This window comes from Macrotis lagotis, chromosome 3 (genome assembly GCF_037893015.1).
Source record: "Macrotis lagotis isolate mMagLag1 chromosome 3, bilby.v1.9.chrom.fasta, whole genome shotgun sequence".
In the NCBI taxonomy this organism is placed as follows: Eukaryota; Metazoa; Chordata; class Mammalia; order Peramelemorphia; family Peramelidae; genus Macrotis; species Macrotis lagotis.
The window spans coordinates 55654406-55671916 of NC_133660.1; the positions used below are offsets into that span (position 1 = coordinate 55654406).

At 40.1% G+C, this 17511-nt stretch overlaps 1 protein-coding gene across 4 annotated transcripts in view; it reads right to left on the minus strand.

Moving 5' to 3' along the window:
• Nucleotides 1-17511, minus strand: part of MCUB (mitochondrial calcium uniporter dominant negative subunit beta) — an 86890-nt gene that overhangs the window by 8591 nt on the left and 60788 nt on the right. The window contains exons 1-5 of one of the 4 annotated variants that reach the window (XM_074228719.1): nucleotides 12418-14614; nucleotides 8931-9006; nucleotides 6455-6625; nucleotides 4045-4149; nucleotides 617-777 (exon numbers count right to left, since the gene is read on the minus strand). In XM_074228719.1, the coding sequence (XP_074084820.1) occupies nucleotides 617-777; nucleotides 4045-4149; nucleotides 6455-6625; nucleotides 8931-9006; nucleotides 12418-12540 (636 nt within the window). In that variant the 5' untranslated portion in view covers nucleotides 12541-14614. Of the gene's footprint in view, nucleotides 1-616; nucleotides 778-4044; nucleotides 4150-6454; nucleotides 6626-8930; nucleotides 9007-12417; nucleotides 14617-17511 lie in introns of those variants that run through there. The other 3 variants (XM_074228717.1, XM_074228720.1, XM_074228718.1) reach the window with 3 other exon arrangements.

Below are 17511 nucleotides of genomic sequence, written 5' to 3' on the forward strand. Positions count from 1 at the left end.
GCATCTTGTCAAAGGTCAGCTGGATCCTGACATAGAGGGATGCTAATTTATAATGGAGTATACATTTTATGATGTAATATATATATTATACTAAGTAATTCATTATATGATATAATGTATATAAAATGAAATGAATGCTTATTCATCATAAAATACATATAATACATGTTATTATATAATGTTATATGATATATAATGAATATAAAATAAAATAAATGTTTATTTACAATTGATGCATTCCAATATCTAGAGCTGGCAGGGAGATCATCTGGTCCAGCACCCTGACTTGACAGATGAAGACATTGAAGCTCTGCACAAGGGGTTGCATAGCTATCAACTATCAGGGGCATGATTTGAACCCATGTCCTCCTTAGCATGGTCCTGCTTTCCACTCTTCCACATCACTGAAGAGTCAACTGAAATGACTATTTTTCTCTGCTAACATTCTGCTTGTACCATTAGGTTTTGGATTGAGCCCCCGTGTTATTACAGTGAGAGCCCCTGCATGATGGGCCTCCTCGCTTTGGAAATCACTCCTTGCCTCCCAGGTCTCGCCAGGCTTAGCAATGAGGACCTGTGGCAAGGGAGGGCCCCCTTGCTGGTGACTGTGACCAACCTCCTCCAGGGGCTGCAGCTGCTCCTTCAGCTCCTCAATCCTCTCCAGTAAGCTTCGTTCCATCTTGACCTGATACTCCTCCACGTGGAGTGCGGTAAAGAGTCTCTGGACCAATGACTTGATGTCGTCCATGTCGGCTGTGTGCTCACTACTCAGTTTTTCTGAGAAAAGATTCAAGGTGATCATAATCAAGGGAGGAGCGAGGTAGTCCAGGCTGCCAAGCCCCACTTGGGTTCTGACAGCTCCTGTCCCTTGCCAACAGAACCGTCCCAAATCCTGGACAGGTAGTTAAGGTTATTTTTTGCTTTTATATCATCTCCATTTCCAAGTACATTTCTCCTTTCTTTTTTCCCTCCCCATCTTTTAAAAAAAAGTGTTATTTACTTCTTAGTTTTACTCCTCACAAAAAAATTTATTTTCATTAAAATTTTAAATCCCAAGGATATTCACCATTCATAAATAGTTCTATTTTTTAGTTGTTTTAATAAAAAGCTTTTTTTTAAATTTTTTTCAATGAACAAGCATTTTCTCTTGCCCCACTGTATGGGGAAAAAAAACCCCTTATAACAAATAAAACATTTGCTTTCTCTCCTTCCCATCATTTTCTCTCCCCAGATGAACAAAGGAAAATCCTCTTGTAACATAAGAGATTGGGCAGATAGGTGGCTCTCTATTGAAAACCAGACTTGGAGTCAGGAACACCCATCTTTCTGAGTTCAAATCTAGCTCGAATATTTATTAACTGTGTGACCCTTTCCAATCTGGGAAGTCCCTAATCTTTTATCTAATTTAGAAATCAGATTTATCTAATATTGTATCCTGGTCAGATATATCCTTTTAATTATTTAATCTTGGTCTTTGATTAATTGTTTTTAATATATAAAAGTCATTGCTTAATAAATCAATACTGTTGGAAGGTTGAATCTTTGTTTCCATCATTTCATCTTTCACATGCTAAAATATATAGTATGTTGACTAGTTTACTGAACTGCATTTTTTTCTCTATTGTTATTCTTTGGGACAAGAAACATCTCACAGGATAGAGTGAGGAAAATGGGAGATGTATTCAGAAATAAAAGCAATCTAAAGAATGAACAAATATCTTTTTTTCTAGTTTTTTAACTGAATAAAGACTGGACCAAAGTCCAGGATGTGACCATGGAAAGGTCAAATTAAAAATGTGGTAGGGAATGTTTAATTAAACATTAACTTTTTGACACAGTGCTTAATATTTACTTGTTAAATTATTTTGAATATTAATTTATTTTATTTTTTAAATTACATGCAAAGATAATTGTCATTACTCATCTTTTTGTAGGTTTTTGAGTTTCATATTTTTCTTCCTTCCCTACTCCTTATGATAGCAAGGAATCTGATATAGGTTAAACACATACAATCATGTTTAATATAATTCCAGAATATATAATTTTTAGTGGAAAAAAGTCAACTGAAATGCCTGCTCAAAAAGAACATCCATTAGTACATATACAAAAGAGTTATAATTTTTAATGGTTGTAGTGCCTGAAAGCAGAAGTAAATAGTATCCATGGCCAGCAGAGGTCTCAAGTGAAGTCACTGGCTTGGTTGGGCAACAAGTGTGTAGTGAGTACTGACTTTAATACAGATACAAGGCAAACATTTGGAGGCCAAGTATAATAATACGATTTCACTGTTCAAGAAGCTTGTTGAAAGTGAGATTCAAAATAAACACACAAAGAAATACAGAAACAAACAAGGCTGCTGAGGAAGGCAACATCTTCTGGGATTAAAGGGAATGAATACCTTCTTAGAGAAGTAGAGTCTGAATTGCAATAAAGAGGAAAGAAGGCTAAGAACTCTGACCAACCCCATCCATGGAAACCAAAGGCAAAAGTCTAAAGTCTATGAGGCAGGCTTTAAAGGCTATGGGAATGGGGAGAGAGGACTAGATAGAGCCAATGTCTAGAAACTATTTTCTATATAACTGACCCAAAGTTCTAAAAATATGGATTTTTCAGCCTTTCTAGAGAGCATTTTGGAATTATGTCCAAAAGGGCAATGAAAATGAGCATACTCTTTGATCCAGCAATACCACTACTGGGTCTATACCCTGAAGAGATCATGAAAAAGGGTACAAACATCACTTGTACAAAAATATTCATAGTAGCCCTGTTTGTGGTGGCAAAGAATTGGAAATTAAGTGAATGTCCTTCAATTGGGGAATGGCTTAGCAAACTGTGGTAAATGTATGTGATGGAACACTATTGTTCTATTAGAAACCAGGAGGGACGGGAATTCAGGGAAGCCTGGAGGGATTTGCATGAACTGATGCTGAGTGAGATGAGCAGAACTAGAACATTGTACACCCTAACAGCAACATGGGGGTGATGAACAATCTTAATGGACTTGCTCGTTCCATCAGTGCAACAATCAGCTACAATTTTGGGGTATCTGCGATGGAGAATACCATCTGTATCTAGAGAAAGAATTGTAGAGTCTGAACAAAGACTAAAGATTCTAATTTAAAAAGCTCTAATTAAGGGTGGCTAGGTGGTGCAGTGGATAGAGCACTGGCCCTGGAGTCAGGAGTACCTGAGTTCAAATCTGACCTCAGACACTTAATAATTACCTAGCTGTGTGGCCTTGGGCAAGCCACTTAAACCTATTGCTTTGCAAAAACTACAAAAAACTGTACACCCTAACAGCAACATGGGAATGATGTTCAGCCTTGAAGGACTTGCTCATTCCATCAGTGCAACAATCGGGAACAATTTTGGGCTGTCTGCAAAGGAGAGTATTATCTGTATCCAGATAAGGAGCTGTGGAGTTTGAACAAAGTGCAAGGACTATTCCCTTTAATTTAGAAAAAACCCCAGATATCTTTATTGTCTGATCTTGTTACCTCTTAGACTTCTCTTCTTTAAGGATATGATTTCTCTCTCATCACACCCAATTTGGATCAAGGTACAACATGGAAACAAAGTAAAGACTGACAGAGTGCTTTCCGTGGGGAGGTGGGGAGGGAGGGAAGCAAGATTGGGGGAAAATTGTAAAACTCAAATAATATCAAATAAATTAAAAAAAAATTTAAAAAACTACAAAAAACATCTTAAAAAAGTATCTTATTATATAATTTTGCTATCTCTTATATTTTACTTTTCTTCCTTAAGGATATGATTTCTCTCTCATCACATTCAACTTAGATCAATGTATACCATGGAAACAATGTAAAGACTAACAGACTGCCTTCTGTGGGGGGTGGGGGGAGGGAAGCAAGAAGAGGGGAAAAATTGTAAAATTCAAAATAAATATATTAAAATAAAAAGAAAGATAAAAATATGGATTTTGCCAAAATCTCTTGATCACTTGATGACCCAAAGTACCCCTACCCCAAGTCCCCAAAACTCAAGGCAAAAATGAAGATTTCTTGGATTCTCATGGCTTCTTACCTTTCCTAGGACACTGAACATCATATGTCATGTTATTTATCATCAGTTTAAAATCATTCATAAGCAAAATCTCCATTGGGGTTGAAGTTGTAATACTGTTCCCATCTGTAGAAGAGAAAAACTTAATAGCCAGTTTCTTTAATGAAAGTAAAATCAATTTTCCAGCCCACAGATTTATTTTTACAAGTTCTCTATAACAGGAACACAGAAAGCAAAATAAATGAATCTGTCACTCTTAGTTTTTGTAATAGCTATTGAGAATGTTGTTTTTACATCTAACCCAACTCTACTAATCTTGTCCAAAGTGGACTTCTCATTCTCATTTGAAAAATGTGTATAAGAATTACAGATGAGGAAAACCTACCAGAAGCGGAGATGCTGACTAGCATGTATGGAAGGCAAGAAAGTTCTTAATTGTATGAGGAACTTCAAAATCTTGAGGGCATTTCAGAAGAAAAGGTTGATTTCCCCGGAAGACCTCTGTGCTCTGCAATTCTCTTTACATGGGAGGCAGCATGGTATGGTGGACCTTGGCCAAGGTCCACGGTACTTTAAACCTTTTTAAACCTTGGTTTCCTGAAAAGGGGATGGTGGGGGCAGAGACTTGATGCCCCTTGAGGTCTCTTTCATCTCTGATCCTATGATCACAGACACTGTCAGAGTTTCAAATATCTGCTAGTCCAACCTCTATTTTAAGAGGTAAAATTGAAACCCATCAAGGTGAAGTAATGTTAAAAAAAAAAGCAACTTTATTAAAAAGAAACAAAGAAATCCTCTGAAGTTTCTCCACCCTTTTTAATCACCTCCAAGAGTTTAACAAGTTAAATAAAGTAATATTTGGAGAAAAGTTAAGAGAATATTATCAACAAGCTCATCATTCACTTGATAAAATGAAAATAGAGAACCAAGAAAGTTTGAAAACAAAGATACTCAAGATGATTTAAGTTCAAACATTCTGTCCTTTTGTTACTTCATGTTTTATTCTTTTAAGGAGTAAGTCAAATCTGCACCTGCTTCTTTTGGATTGTCTGGTTTCCTGTTTGTCTTCTTGGGTGAAATTGTTATGCCTACGAATTGTCAACTTACTCAACTGTCAACCCACACAATTGGGTAAAAAAAAAAAACTGCAGTAGGCTCAAAATACCAATTCCGAGTACAGACACTTTGCCCGTGTGGCCTTTAAAAAAACCCTTGTGATGTCCCAATCTTTTCATCTGACTTTGTTAGTGACATTTAAAAACATTTCCATTTAAATGAGTTCTAACAGCCTTTTCAAAATGATCTCATCACAAGGAAGACATTATCTGAATATGATTTATGGAACATACAACTATGTTGTCCTATTTGCTAAAGTACTATGTGAGCAGCAATATCTTAAGAAAGCTCTTTTAAGGGACCAACCACACATGTTTTTTAAATTGTATTTCCTTTTTCAGAAGAATGGAGGTACTCCATCAATAAGGAATGTGCTCTTAGCCCAAATCTACCCATAAAGTATAACCTGAAAACTGTTCAATATTTTCAATGTATTGATTGGTTTTGCTGAATTTCTTGTTTTATTTTTCATTAATTTTTTTTTAAGAATGGCTCTCCAGGAGGAAAGAGAAGAGTGATATAGGGTAAAAATCTAGGCAAAGTTAGATATGTTGGGACTTGAAAGCAGATCTCCTGACTCATAAGGAGTCATTCTTCTTCCATTATGCATCTAAAAATGACTCATTTCACAAGAGTTAACCACCAGCCCTGCCCTTCTGCTATATATTCCTGACCAAGCAGTCTTTTGAGTCAAAAACAGATTTTGCTCTAGTTAAAACATAGAAAAGATTAATAACCAAGCCTGTATTTTGATTTGGTGCAAAGACTTTAATCCGTGAATCCTTATTTTGTTTTCTAATGATCTGAGTTTTACTGTTTAGTTTATAAACTACTGGACAGCTCTACTAGGTGGGCCAAATCTGTTTAGGAACTGAAATTTGCATCTGGAAGGTTTAAGGAACTGGCTCTGGAGTCAAATCTTGCCTCTCACACTTGCCGTGCCTTCCAGGAGCTCATGTTTTAATAGAGAAGGCAACCAGGTGACCTCGGGCCAGTAACTTAATCTCCACAATGAGGGAGTTGAACTAGATATCTCTGTGATCTTTTCCACCTCTAGACCTCCAAGAACCTAAGAGATCCAGCTGTTTTTTGTTATGATTCCTATATAAGGAAGCTTCGATAAGGAAGCAGGTGCAGACTTGACTTACTCCTTGAAAGAATAAAACATAAGGAATTTGCTTAGAAAAAGCAAAATATTCAAGATCGATGCAAAAGGTTTAGCCCCCCCCCCCCTTTTTTCCTCTGTGGAAAAGCAGAGAACCAAAATAAAGTTTGGGAGGCAAGGAGCAAAGTAAAAATGAAGGTTAATGACTACCTGTGGTGAAGACAGCTGCAGTTCTAATACCTCTGTCCTCATTCTGGATGTCCTGGAGGAATGAACCAACTGTAGTTAGCATTGGTTTGATTGTAAAACGACAGCGCTCCTGTCTCGATGGCAAAGTTAGGGTAATCGAAGGAAGACCATATCTGTAATTAATGACTACTTCTGTTAAAGAAAGGAACAAAAGGCCAAATTAGAATGCGGGAAGTGATAGGATGTTTCAAAGCTATTTCTTCCTTTTCTGGAGAAAAGCAATAGATACTAAAACTAAAAAAAGTAACTCCAATTACTGTACTCAGTGTAGGAAATAGGTTTCCCTCTTAGGATTTGGAGCTTCCTGAAAGCATATATGGTTTCTGGCTTTTCTTTTCATCCCCCCAGTACAGGCCAGTGGGATTGGTTCAAAGGATGTGTTGAATAAATGCTAATTGAATGACCAAATGATAGACATAATATATATATATATTATATATATTATATTATATATTATATATATTATATATATATACTGTTTGGTTTTTAAACTAATTTATTTTTCATATTATGTATAAAGATATTTTTCAAAACTCATTTTTGTAAAGTTTTTCATTCCCACTCTTTCCTCCTCTGCTCTAAGATAGTAAGTAATCTGATATAGTTATACATGCACAATCATGTTACACAAATTTCTGTATTAGTCATTCTGTGAAAGAAGAACTAGACAAAAGGGGAAAACCATAAGAAAGAAAAATAAAAAAAAATACATTTTAAAAAAAGTGAAAATAGTATGCTTTGATCTGCATTCAGGCTCCAGTTCTTTCTCTAGATGTGGATGGCATGAGCCATTACAAATCGTTTAGAACAATTTTGGATCACTCTATTGCTAAGAAGAGCTAAGTCTATCTTCTTGTTCTTGTTTGTCCTTCATTCTTGAAGAAGAAGACATCAGGGAGGTGATGCCATAACAAGCACATGAATTGGATTTGAGTGAGGAGATGCTGTGCTAAGTCACCAGTCTCACTTTCTCCTCCAGAGCGTCTGAGTCCAATGATCAGATATGGATCAGGAGATGGCCCTGGATATGAGGCAATCAGGGTTAAGTGACTTGCCCAAGGTCACATAGCTGGTAAGTTTCAAGTGTCTGAGGTCACATTTGAACTCGGGTCCTTTTGTTTTCAGGGCCAGTGGTCTATACACAGTGCCACCCAGCTGTCCCCATCATAGCTGATCATCTCACAATGTTGCTGTCAGTGTTCTCCCAGTTCTGCTCACTTCACTCAGCATCACTGCACGCAGGTTTTTCTTCTGAACACTGCCCACTCATTATTTCTCATAGAACAATAGTGTTCCATTACAATCATATACCGTAACTTGTTTAGCTATTCCCTTCAATGTCCAATTCTTTGTCTCCACAAACAGAGCTGCTATGACTAGTTTTGTACATGTGGGCCTTTCCCCCCTTTTTATGATCTCTTTGGGATATAGACCCAGGAGTGGTATTGCTGGGTCAAAGGGCAGGCACAGTTTGACTACCCTTGGGGCCGAGGGCTGGAGCAGTTCATAAATCTTCCAACAGTCCCAGTCTTCCCACATCCTCTCCAACATTTATTTCCTTTTTTTTTTGTCATATTAGTCAGTCTGATAGGTGTGAGGGGATACCTCAGAGTTGTTTTAATTTGCATTTCTCTAATCAATAGTGATTTAGAGCATTTTTCCATGAAACTATAGATGGCTTTAATTTCATCATTTGAAAGCTGCCTGTTCATAGCCTTTGACCATTTATCAGTTAGGGACTTGTCCTTTGTCCTCTGCTGTAGCTCAGCTTCTACTGTATGTGACTATTTAGTTAAAGGTCTTATCTCCTCCATTCAGCAGCAGTCACTTCAGAAAGCATTTATTCATCACTTCTTATGTGGCAGGTCCTGAAGCATTCAGGACACATAAAAGGTAACCCCCCCACCTAGGCTCCCTTGCCAGGGAGCTGACCTTCTAGGGGAGACAACATGCAAACTGAGCAGGCAGGAGGCCCTTTGAGAAGCAAATGAATTAACAGCTGGGAAAGAACCCCTGAATAAGTGGGCTTTGAGCAGGGTCTTCAAAGAAGACTGGAGACTAAGAAGGGGTGGGGAGAAGGTCCAGCAGCCAGGCCTGGGGGTTGGAACCCTGCACTAGGACACTTCAGAGAGTGTGAAGTAGAGTCAGATGAGTCTGGGAGGGCAGAAGGGCCAGACTAGGAAGAAGCTAGACTGCACAAAGTGAAACACATACACCACCACACCTAGATACACACACCACATGCATGCAACATGCACCATACACATATACACCATACACATCACACACACCACACACACACGTACATACACACACCAAACACACATGCAGGCACACACATACATACCACGCTATACCCCCCACACCATACATATCTCTCCACACAACACAAAGCCTGCATGTATGTGTAAATAAAAACCCTGAGGTAAACCCTCACCATCAGATGACCCCAGTCCACTGCAGAGGCGTGGTTGATGGCATTTCCCATTTCCAGTTGGCCTCACACAGAGTATCTGGAAGAAAAGAGAGAAATTTTGAAGTGGGGACTTTTTTCTCAAGAGCCAGACTCCTGAATACTGAGTTCTGGCAGAGCTGGGCCACCAACCAGTCAAGGAGCATGTATTAAGCCCCTGCTGTGTGCTAAGGCCCTGTCCTAGGTGCTGACGATATACAGAGCCTTCAGAAAGCCGACATGGGGGACATGGGTGAAGGGATGTAAGGGGTTAATAGACAGAGTACATGGCCATAAGGAGTTCATCCTGAGAATCATGAGACCAGGACAACAGGAATGTCCATACCAGAGTGCTCTGAACTCAGGAAGGAGCTCTGGCCCTTCTGTTTGTTCTCTGCCTTTCATCCTTATCTTGTTGAAGATTCTCCGGAAGGAGCTTTGGCCCTTATCTGCCTTTCATCCTCATCCTGTTTAAGCCAGGATAACACACCTTTTGTGGCATGCCCTTTACTCTTTCACAGTGCCTGGAGATGAGGAATGCTGATAACAGGGGGACTAGGTTTATATATACCCTTAACTCAACTATGTGAGTTAGAGATGTAGAGATGTAGTGATGTAGTGTCCTGTTAATCAAACCTGTTACACATCTCTCCTGGTTGAACTCTTATTATTATTGAACACACTGGCCGTGTCTGTGTGGCACCAACGAAGACCTTGGAATTAAGGTACGATCCAGCTGCCCAAAAGGAAAAGTCAAAGGATTTTTCAAAGGGGGACTTCAGAACCATCGAGCAGTTTCCCCAGACTTCTTCCCCTCTAAGGGAGAGCCCCTACAGCACTGCTCTGCTCATACAGGAAGTCCCCTCCTCTTCCTCCAGGCCCTCCCCATTAGACACCTCACTTTACAGGTCCCCACAACAGCCTTGGCAGGGAAGTATTCCCCCAGTTTATAGATGAAGAAACTGAGACCTAGGAAAAGGCCAAGTCTCCAGGCTGGTCTGGTAGGTGTAAGAGGACAACTCTGGACTGGGTCTCACTGGCCACCTCTACACATGGACACAATGGAGCCTATTCATAAAGAGCCACTGAAGGATTGAGTGAATGAAGGAAAAGACACCACCAAAAACTACCTTTTTCTCTTCTAATCCAGTTAAGGAGTTAGTGTCTTCAAGTGTCTCCACCACTTATTCACTGTGGTACAACAAACATCCAGTACTTCTCTCACATCCACACCTTCTTAGGAAGAGCTAGATGGGCGTTGTGGTAGACCAAAGACAGCACTGTGCCTGGGATCATGAAAGCTGCATTTCAAGTCCTCTCTCAGACACTCAGTCACTCAACTATTGTTAACCTCAGTTTCCTCATCTGTAAAATGAGGGGATTGGACTGCTGGCCTCCGAGGATAAAATAAGCAGTTTTTTTTTTAAAACATTAAAAAGCCTTCTTGCAGAAGGCCCAAACAAAAGCATTAAAAATACTTAAAATTCTCTATGCAGAATGATTGGGAAAGGGTTGGGATTACTTAAACTATAGAAGGCTAAAGACTGACCTAAGGGAACCCTGGGCAAAAATATTTTTAAAATACGACATTCTTCTCCATTACTGAATCAGGGTTTCATTGATTCAACAACAAATAAATATTTGTTAAATACTCAGGTCCCATGAAGTGTACAGAAATGAGTTGGTAATTCTTTCCCTTGAGGACTGTACCTTCTTGTGAGGAATCATTAGATGATAGCTTTAAAGTTGGAGAGGAAACTAGAGGCCCTTTAGTCCAAGCTGATCACTTTACAGATGAGGAAACTGAGTCCCAGAGCATGTTGAGCTACACACCAAAGAGAGATGCAAAGGCTGACCAGCCTCAGAAGAAGATAAAGGGAGGCCTCCTGTAGCTGGCATTTGAGCCAGATCTTCCTGGGAAGATTATGAAAGGAAGGGGATAGAGAAAAAAAGATTTCGTTTGAAGGAATGTTGCATGAGCAGAGATCCAGAGGCTTCTTCCTCTGACATTTTAATCTGTCATTTTGTCTTTGTCTAAGACTTCATATGACTTCAGATTTGAGTAAGTGCATTTTAGGTTAGATATAAAGGTCTCCAAATTATGAGTTAAGAGGACCCAGCTCAATTCCAGGATGAAGCAGTCCTCTGAGGAAGTAAATGGGATATGTCTGCCTTGTAGGAGCTGTTAAATAATTTTAGATGAAATTACACTTAATTAACTTAAGGATTCTTAGCCTAGGGCTCATAGACCCCCAAGGATTACTTGGGTGGGTTTCAGATTAGAATAAGTTTCACTTTATTTCCACTACCTTCTAATTTAGCATTACCTTTATGAATTTTTTTAAAAAAGCATGATTCTGAGAAGGGGTTCATAGATTCCCCAGACTGCAGAATTTCACCTGAATTTCAACACTACTTTACTAACTTTTCTTTAGTGTCTTTAGCATTCAACAGAGTATCCTCCACATGTCTCTCAATAAACCAGGCTCCACACTTCCACTTCCAGATTCCCTTTGTTTCCCACCATCCCTCCTCCTCCTGGCTGCTTTCTATCATTATAAATAATGTGCCTCTTGTCTTTCCAATGCCAGGTCTCTCCACATTTAGAATTCCAGGTTTCATTCTGTAACAGTCCTATTTTGAATGGACATATTAACCCCTGGCCTGCCTTTCTCCCTCTCTCATTCTTCAAAGGCATCACCATTACAAACATCTCTGTTTCTATGCACAACAGTCTTCTGGTTCTTCTCACTTAACTGTGTATCAGTTCCTTTAGGTCTTGCCTTATTCTGAAACCACTTCCCTTATCATTTTGTTTTTTAGGTTTTTGCAAGGCAAATGAGGTTAAGTGGCTTACCCAAGGCCACACAGCTGGGTAATTATTAAGTGTCTGAGGCTGGATTTGAACTCAGGTATTCCTGACTCCAGGGCCAGTGCTCTATCCACTGCGCCACCTAGCTGCCCATTCCCTTGTCATTTTTACAGCACATTCAAATCCATTGCAATCTTACACCACAACTTAAGCAATTCCCCAAATGATGAACATTTCAATTTCCAACTTTTTGCCATCACAAAAAGAACTAAAAATATTTTTATACCTCTAGGTCCTTTTCTTTTTGCTTTTGATTTATTTGGGATATGGGCCTTGCAACAACCCTATAACTGGTCTCCCAGTCTCAAATAGAGAAGCCATCACTATGACGTGTCCCATCCAAGCCTAGAACTCTCTCCAACCCACCCTTCACAAGTTGGCCAACATGAGAACTCTAATGTGTACATCTGACCACATCACTTCCCCATCACTAAACTCCAGACTCCTTTGCATAAATCGTACAGAGGGACACACACACACACACACACACACACACACACACACACACGCATTCCTCTACCTTTTTAGAATTCTTGGGTTCCCTCAAGGCTTGGCTCAAAAGCACCTTCAACATGAACCCCACTAGCTGCCCCACATTACCTCATGTTCATTGTTCATCCTCCCATGGACTCCAAGAGGACCAAAAGGACATGTGTACGTCAAGGTCAAGTGACTGTGGTCCAACTGTGGCTGCTCAGATGACAGGAGCTTGGAGCCCAACATGCCTATGTAAACATTTGGGGATGGAGGTCTCTCTTAGAGGCACATCTCCCCTTTCTTTGGAGCTACCAAAGAACCCGTGTCCATACATGTCTCCCCAACAACACGCCAGCTTCTTGAGATCAGGAGAAGAATAAGGATCTTTACAATTTTATTGATCAGGGTAGATAGGTGGCATAGTGGATAGAGCACTGGCCCTGGAGACAGGAGGACCTGAGTTCAAATCCAGCCTCAGATACTTAATAATTACTTATCTGTGTGACCTTGGGCAAGTCACTTAACCCCATTGCCTTGTGAAACAAACAAACAAACCAGATTGATCTGTAAAAGACCTCACTCAGACTAGATCATCTCCAAGTTTTCTTCAACCTCCAAATTCTTGGATTTTTGGTGATTCTAGGTGACTGGCTTGGCCGCTCACCTGGGGTTGTCAGAGTCTAGGTGCCACCCACCAAGGCAGATAGAAATGTTCCTCTTCAATTATTACCCACAACTCCAGCTGCACCTCTCCATGGGTGACGCAGTGCCTGTGCCTGCTAAGAATCACATGCACTTGAATAACCACTTTTCTGAGCCCTTCCAGGGGAAGAATTTTAATGATGATGAACCACACTGGGAAACTCAGGGCTGTTAATTAGATGACAGCCTATTATTTACTAGATAATGCAATTTATGTTGTCTGGGTCTGAAAGATGAGCCTCCAGGCCACAGAGGAAAACAATCCTACCCATCCAAGAGGGTAAACTGAGAGAGGCAAGTGCTGGGATGTGCAGCTGATCATTGAAGCCCAGGGCTCCTCAGGAGGAGTGGACCAGGGTCAAAGAAAAATGCAGGTGCCTGTCATTATACCATTGTGTTTGGTCCTTATGGGGACTGAGTATAAAGGGCAGCCACCAGGTGATGAGGTGTGTGTGTGTGTGTACACACGCATATATATGAAGCCATACCTGGAGCCAGTAAGGCCTGAGTTCATATCCAGCCCCAAGCTATGTGACCCTGGAATATTCACTTAACCCTGATGGCCTCAGTTGTTTACCTGTAAAATGGACTGGAGAAGCCCATGGCACAGCCCTCCAGGAGTGTTGCCAGGTAAGGCCCATCTGGGGTCTCTGAGTCAAAGCAACACAATTCATGCATTTATAGGAATGTGTGAGAGCCTCACTCACAGTCTTTACATCTCACTTTAGACATAACAAACCCCATTCCTTAGAGCACAATAAAATGGATGCAGAAAATGAAAATTCCATCCATGAGTGTTGATGAGGATCAGCTAGGCGCTCCCAGTACCAGCAGCCCTAGAAAGGGAGGAAACAGGCCCCAGGCCCTTAGCTGTCCTAAATATTTATTAGGAGACACTTAAATCTTAAAAGATGTGGGTCCAAGAAATGACCCAGGGGCAGGTGGGGAGAAGACACAAAACTCTCCTTGCATAAATTTCAGAAAGACTAATTTTCCTAGATTTGCTTAGGGTTGCTGGCCGAAAGGTCATCTGAATTCCATCTCCTGGAATAACTCTCCTGAAGGGGGTGGCTAGGTGGCACAGTAGATAGAGCACCCTGGAGTCAGGAGTATCTGAGTTCAAATCTAGCCTCAGACACTTAATAATTACCTAGCTGTGTGGCCTGGGGCAAGCCACTTAACCCCATTTGCCTTGCAAAAACCTAAAAAAAACCAAACCCTCCTGAAGTCAGGAAGCTCAGCAAGGGCCGAGCTACTCACTGAGATCTCTTCACTCCAAACACTAATATAACTCATCCTATCATTTCCTCCCCAGACTTTATCTCTGGAAGCTCATCAGGTACCAGGAATTATTAGTGTATCTTAATTTCATCCTAGTTATTCAGTATTATCCTGTTTCTGTCACAGAGAAAGTTACTCCTAGAATAAATATCTTCCTCAGCAGCACAATAATCAAAGACAATTCTAAATGACTTGTGATGGAAAACACCATCCACATTCAGAGAAGGAACTGTGGAGTTGAAACATAGACCAAAGCTATCTTCAATGTTTAAAAGTTGCCTTATATATATATTTTTTTAGGTTTTTGCAAGGCAAATGGGGTTAAGTGGCTTGCCCAAGGCCACACAGCTAAGGTAATTATTAAGTGTCTGAGACCGGATTTGAACCCAGGTACTCCTGACTCCAGGGCCAGTGCTTTATCCACTGCACCACCTAGCTGTCCATCACTTCTTATTACCCTGACATTTCTCCTTTAAAGGACACCAACTATAATGTCTGTGAAGTACTCTGCATTCTTTAAAGTTCTAGGTAAATACTAGTTATTATTATAGTAACATATAGGCACAAGGAATTAAAATAAAGTCAATGCCTAAAGACAAAGATTTGTTTTCGGATTTTAATTACAGTGTGGCAAAGACCCTCCATCTGAAACCCATCTCAGCAGGAGGTGACCTCCTGACAACAACCCATGGTGCTGGGAACTACCCTTTTCCTGGGGGGTGACAACTCAATTATTACCACTATTTTTTAGTGAGTGCACAATTGTATAGCAGTGATCTCATTAGATCCTAAAATTTCTTAAAATGGCTTGGGGCAACAAGCATTAAAGAAACAGAAAAATAAAAAAGGAGGAAATGCAAGGAAGAGCACCAGAAAGGAATGCTTTATACCTTGTGATAGTTCTCTCTGATGCCCCATAGAGGGTAAAGTGATGATGGAGGAACCTCTCTGTGTGGAATGCTCCCCAGAAAGTCTAGAATGATGCCTGCAGGTCAACAAATGGCCAGAAAGGGGCAAGGCTAATTTTCATAGTGGTTTTGTGAGCAGGAAATGTTTGGTATTTCCAGAACAGGAGCTAAATTTCCAGTTTAACAGGTCAGTCTCCACAGATTTTTGTCTTGAATAGATTCGGGAGTGCTTTCATCTTGGGATTTTTAAAAAATGGGTGGTCACCCCAGAGAATGGACATGAAATGTGTGAAATTGGAGTGGGACCTCCCTGAAATGTAAGACTTCCCAGGGGGTGAAGCAATTAAAGCAGTAATAATTAATTGATCCTGACACAGCTTTTTAAGTTTGGCAAAGTGCTTTATACACATCTCATTTGAGAATCTATCATTTATACAGTATTTCTAAAATTTTACATTTAATTTTTCTCAATTACATGTAAACAAAAATTTTTAACATTTTTTTAAAAAAGTTAAATTCCATATTCTCTTCCTCCCCAGTCCTTGAAAAGGCACAGAACAGTCATGCAGAACATTTCTGTTACATCGTACTTTAAGGTTTTAGACATCTTGCAACAACTCTGGAAGGGAAGGGCTGCTATTATCTCCATTTTGCAGATAATGAAAGTGAAGAGCAGAGAGGGGTCAATTGACTTCTCCATGGTTTTACAGTTAGCATAAAGCACAGGCAGAAGTCAAAACCAAGTATTTTCTGACTCATAGCTTGGTGACTGGCTTGGCCGATCACCCAGGGTTGTCAGAGTCTAGGTGCCACCCACCAAGGCAGGTAGAAATGCTCCTCTTCAGTGATTCATTAATTCATCCAAACTTTTGCTTATATTACCCACAACTCCAACTGCACCTCTCCATGGGTGACATGGTGCCTGTGCCTGCTGGGAATCACATGCATTTGAATAACCACTTTTCTGAGCCCTTCCAGGAGAAGAATTGAGAGCTGATTTTAATGATGATGAACCACACTGGGAAACTCAGGGCTGTTAATTAGATGGCAGCCTATTATTTACTAGATAATGCAATTTATGTTGTCTGGGTCTAAAAGATGAACCTCGAGGCCACAGAGGCAAACAATCCTACCCATCCAAGAGGGTAAACTGAGAGAGGCAAGTGCTGGGATGTGTAGCCGATCACTGAAGCCCAGGGCTCCTCAGGAGGAGTGGACCAGGGTCAAAGAAATATGCAGGTGCCTGTAATTATACCATTATGTTTGGTCCTTCCCAGGGGAAGGGTATTGTCATGAGTAACTGTTTCTCTGGAACACTGCTGCATTGTTGGTAGAGTTGTCAACTGGTCCAACCCTTCTGGAGGGCAACAGAATAAAACTGTGCATAATCCTAGATAAGACTAGGACTGTATCCCAAAGAAATCACAAAAAAGGGAAAGACCCCCATGTACAAAAATATTTATTGTAGCTCTTTCCTTTTGTAGTGGCAAAAGAATTGGAAATTGAGGGAGTACCCATCAATTAGGGAATGGCTGAACACGTTATGGTTCATTCATAGGAATGTTATAGAATACTATTGTTCTATAAGAAACCATGAATGACTGGACTCTAGAGAAGCATGGAATGAATTAGAGGAACTGATGCTGAGGAAGGGAGAAGAAACAAGAGAACATATACACATTACCAACAAGATTGTGAGATAATCAACTTTGATGGAAGCAGCATCTCTCAGACGTTCAGAGAGCTAAGAGAACCGTATTAGGCAATCCCCATCCAGAGGAAGAAAAACAAAACAAAACCTCTACAGAATCTGAATGAAACACTGTGTTCATTTTTTTTTAATTTCTTATGTTTTTCTTTCCTATCTCATAGTTTTCTTTCTTTTCCCTTAATCCTAATTCCTCATACAGAAAATGATTATTCTGTAAACATGCTAAAACACAGAGAGTAATCTGTTATAGGTTAAACACATTTTCATATTACTCATATTGTGAAAGAAGAATCAGAACAAAAGGGGGAAAACATGAGAGGGAAACAGTTCCTTCTCTGGATATGGATGGTATTTTCCATCACAAATCCTTTAGATTATATTTGATTATTTATACTACAGAGAAAAGCAAATCCACAAAAGGTACTTCTTCCCAGCTTCCATATGAGCTTCACCTGAATCCTCAAGAAAAGGGAAGATGGGGAGTTGGGGGGGTTGGAGGAAAAGCTCCCTTTCCTCAAACAAGTCCTTGTTTCTCATTCCTGGCTTATCTTTTCTCATTTCATTTGGATCTCTCCCAAAATATTTTGGGTTCGGGCTAGGGTCTACCTTCTTCTA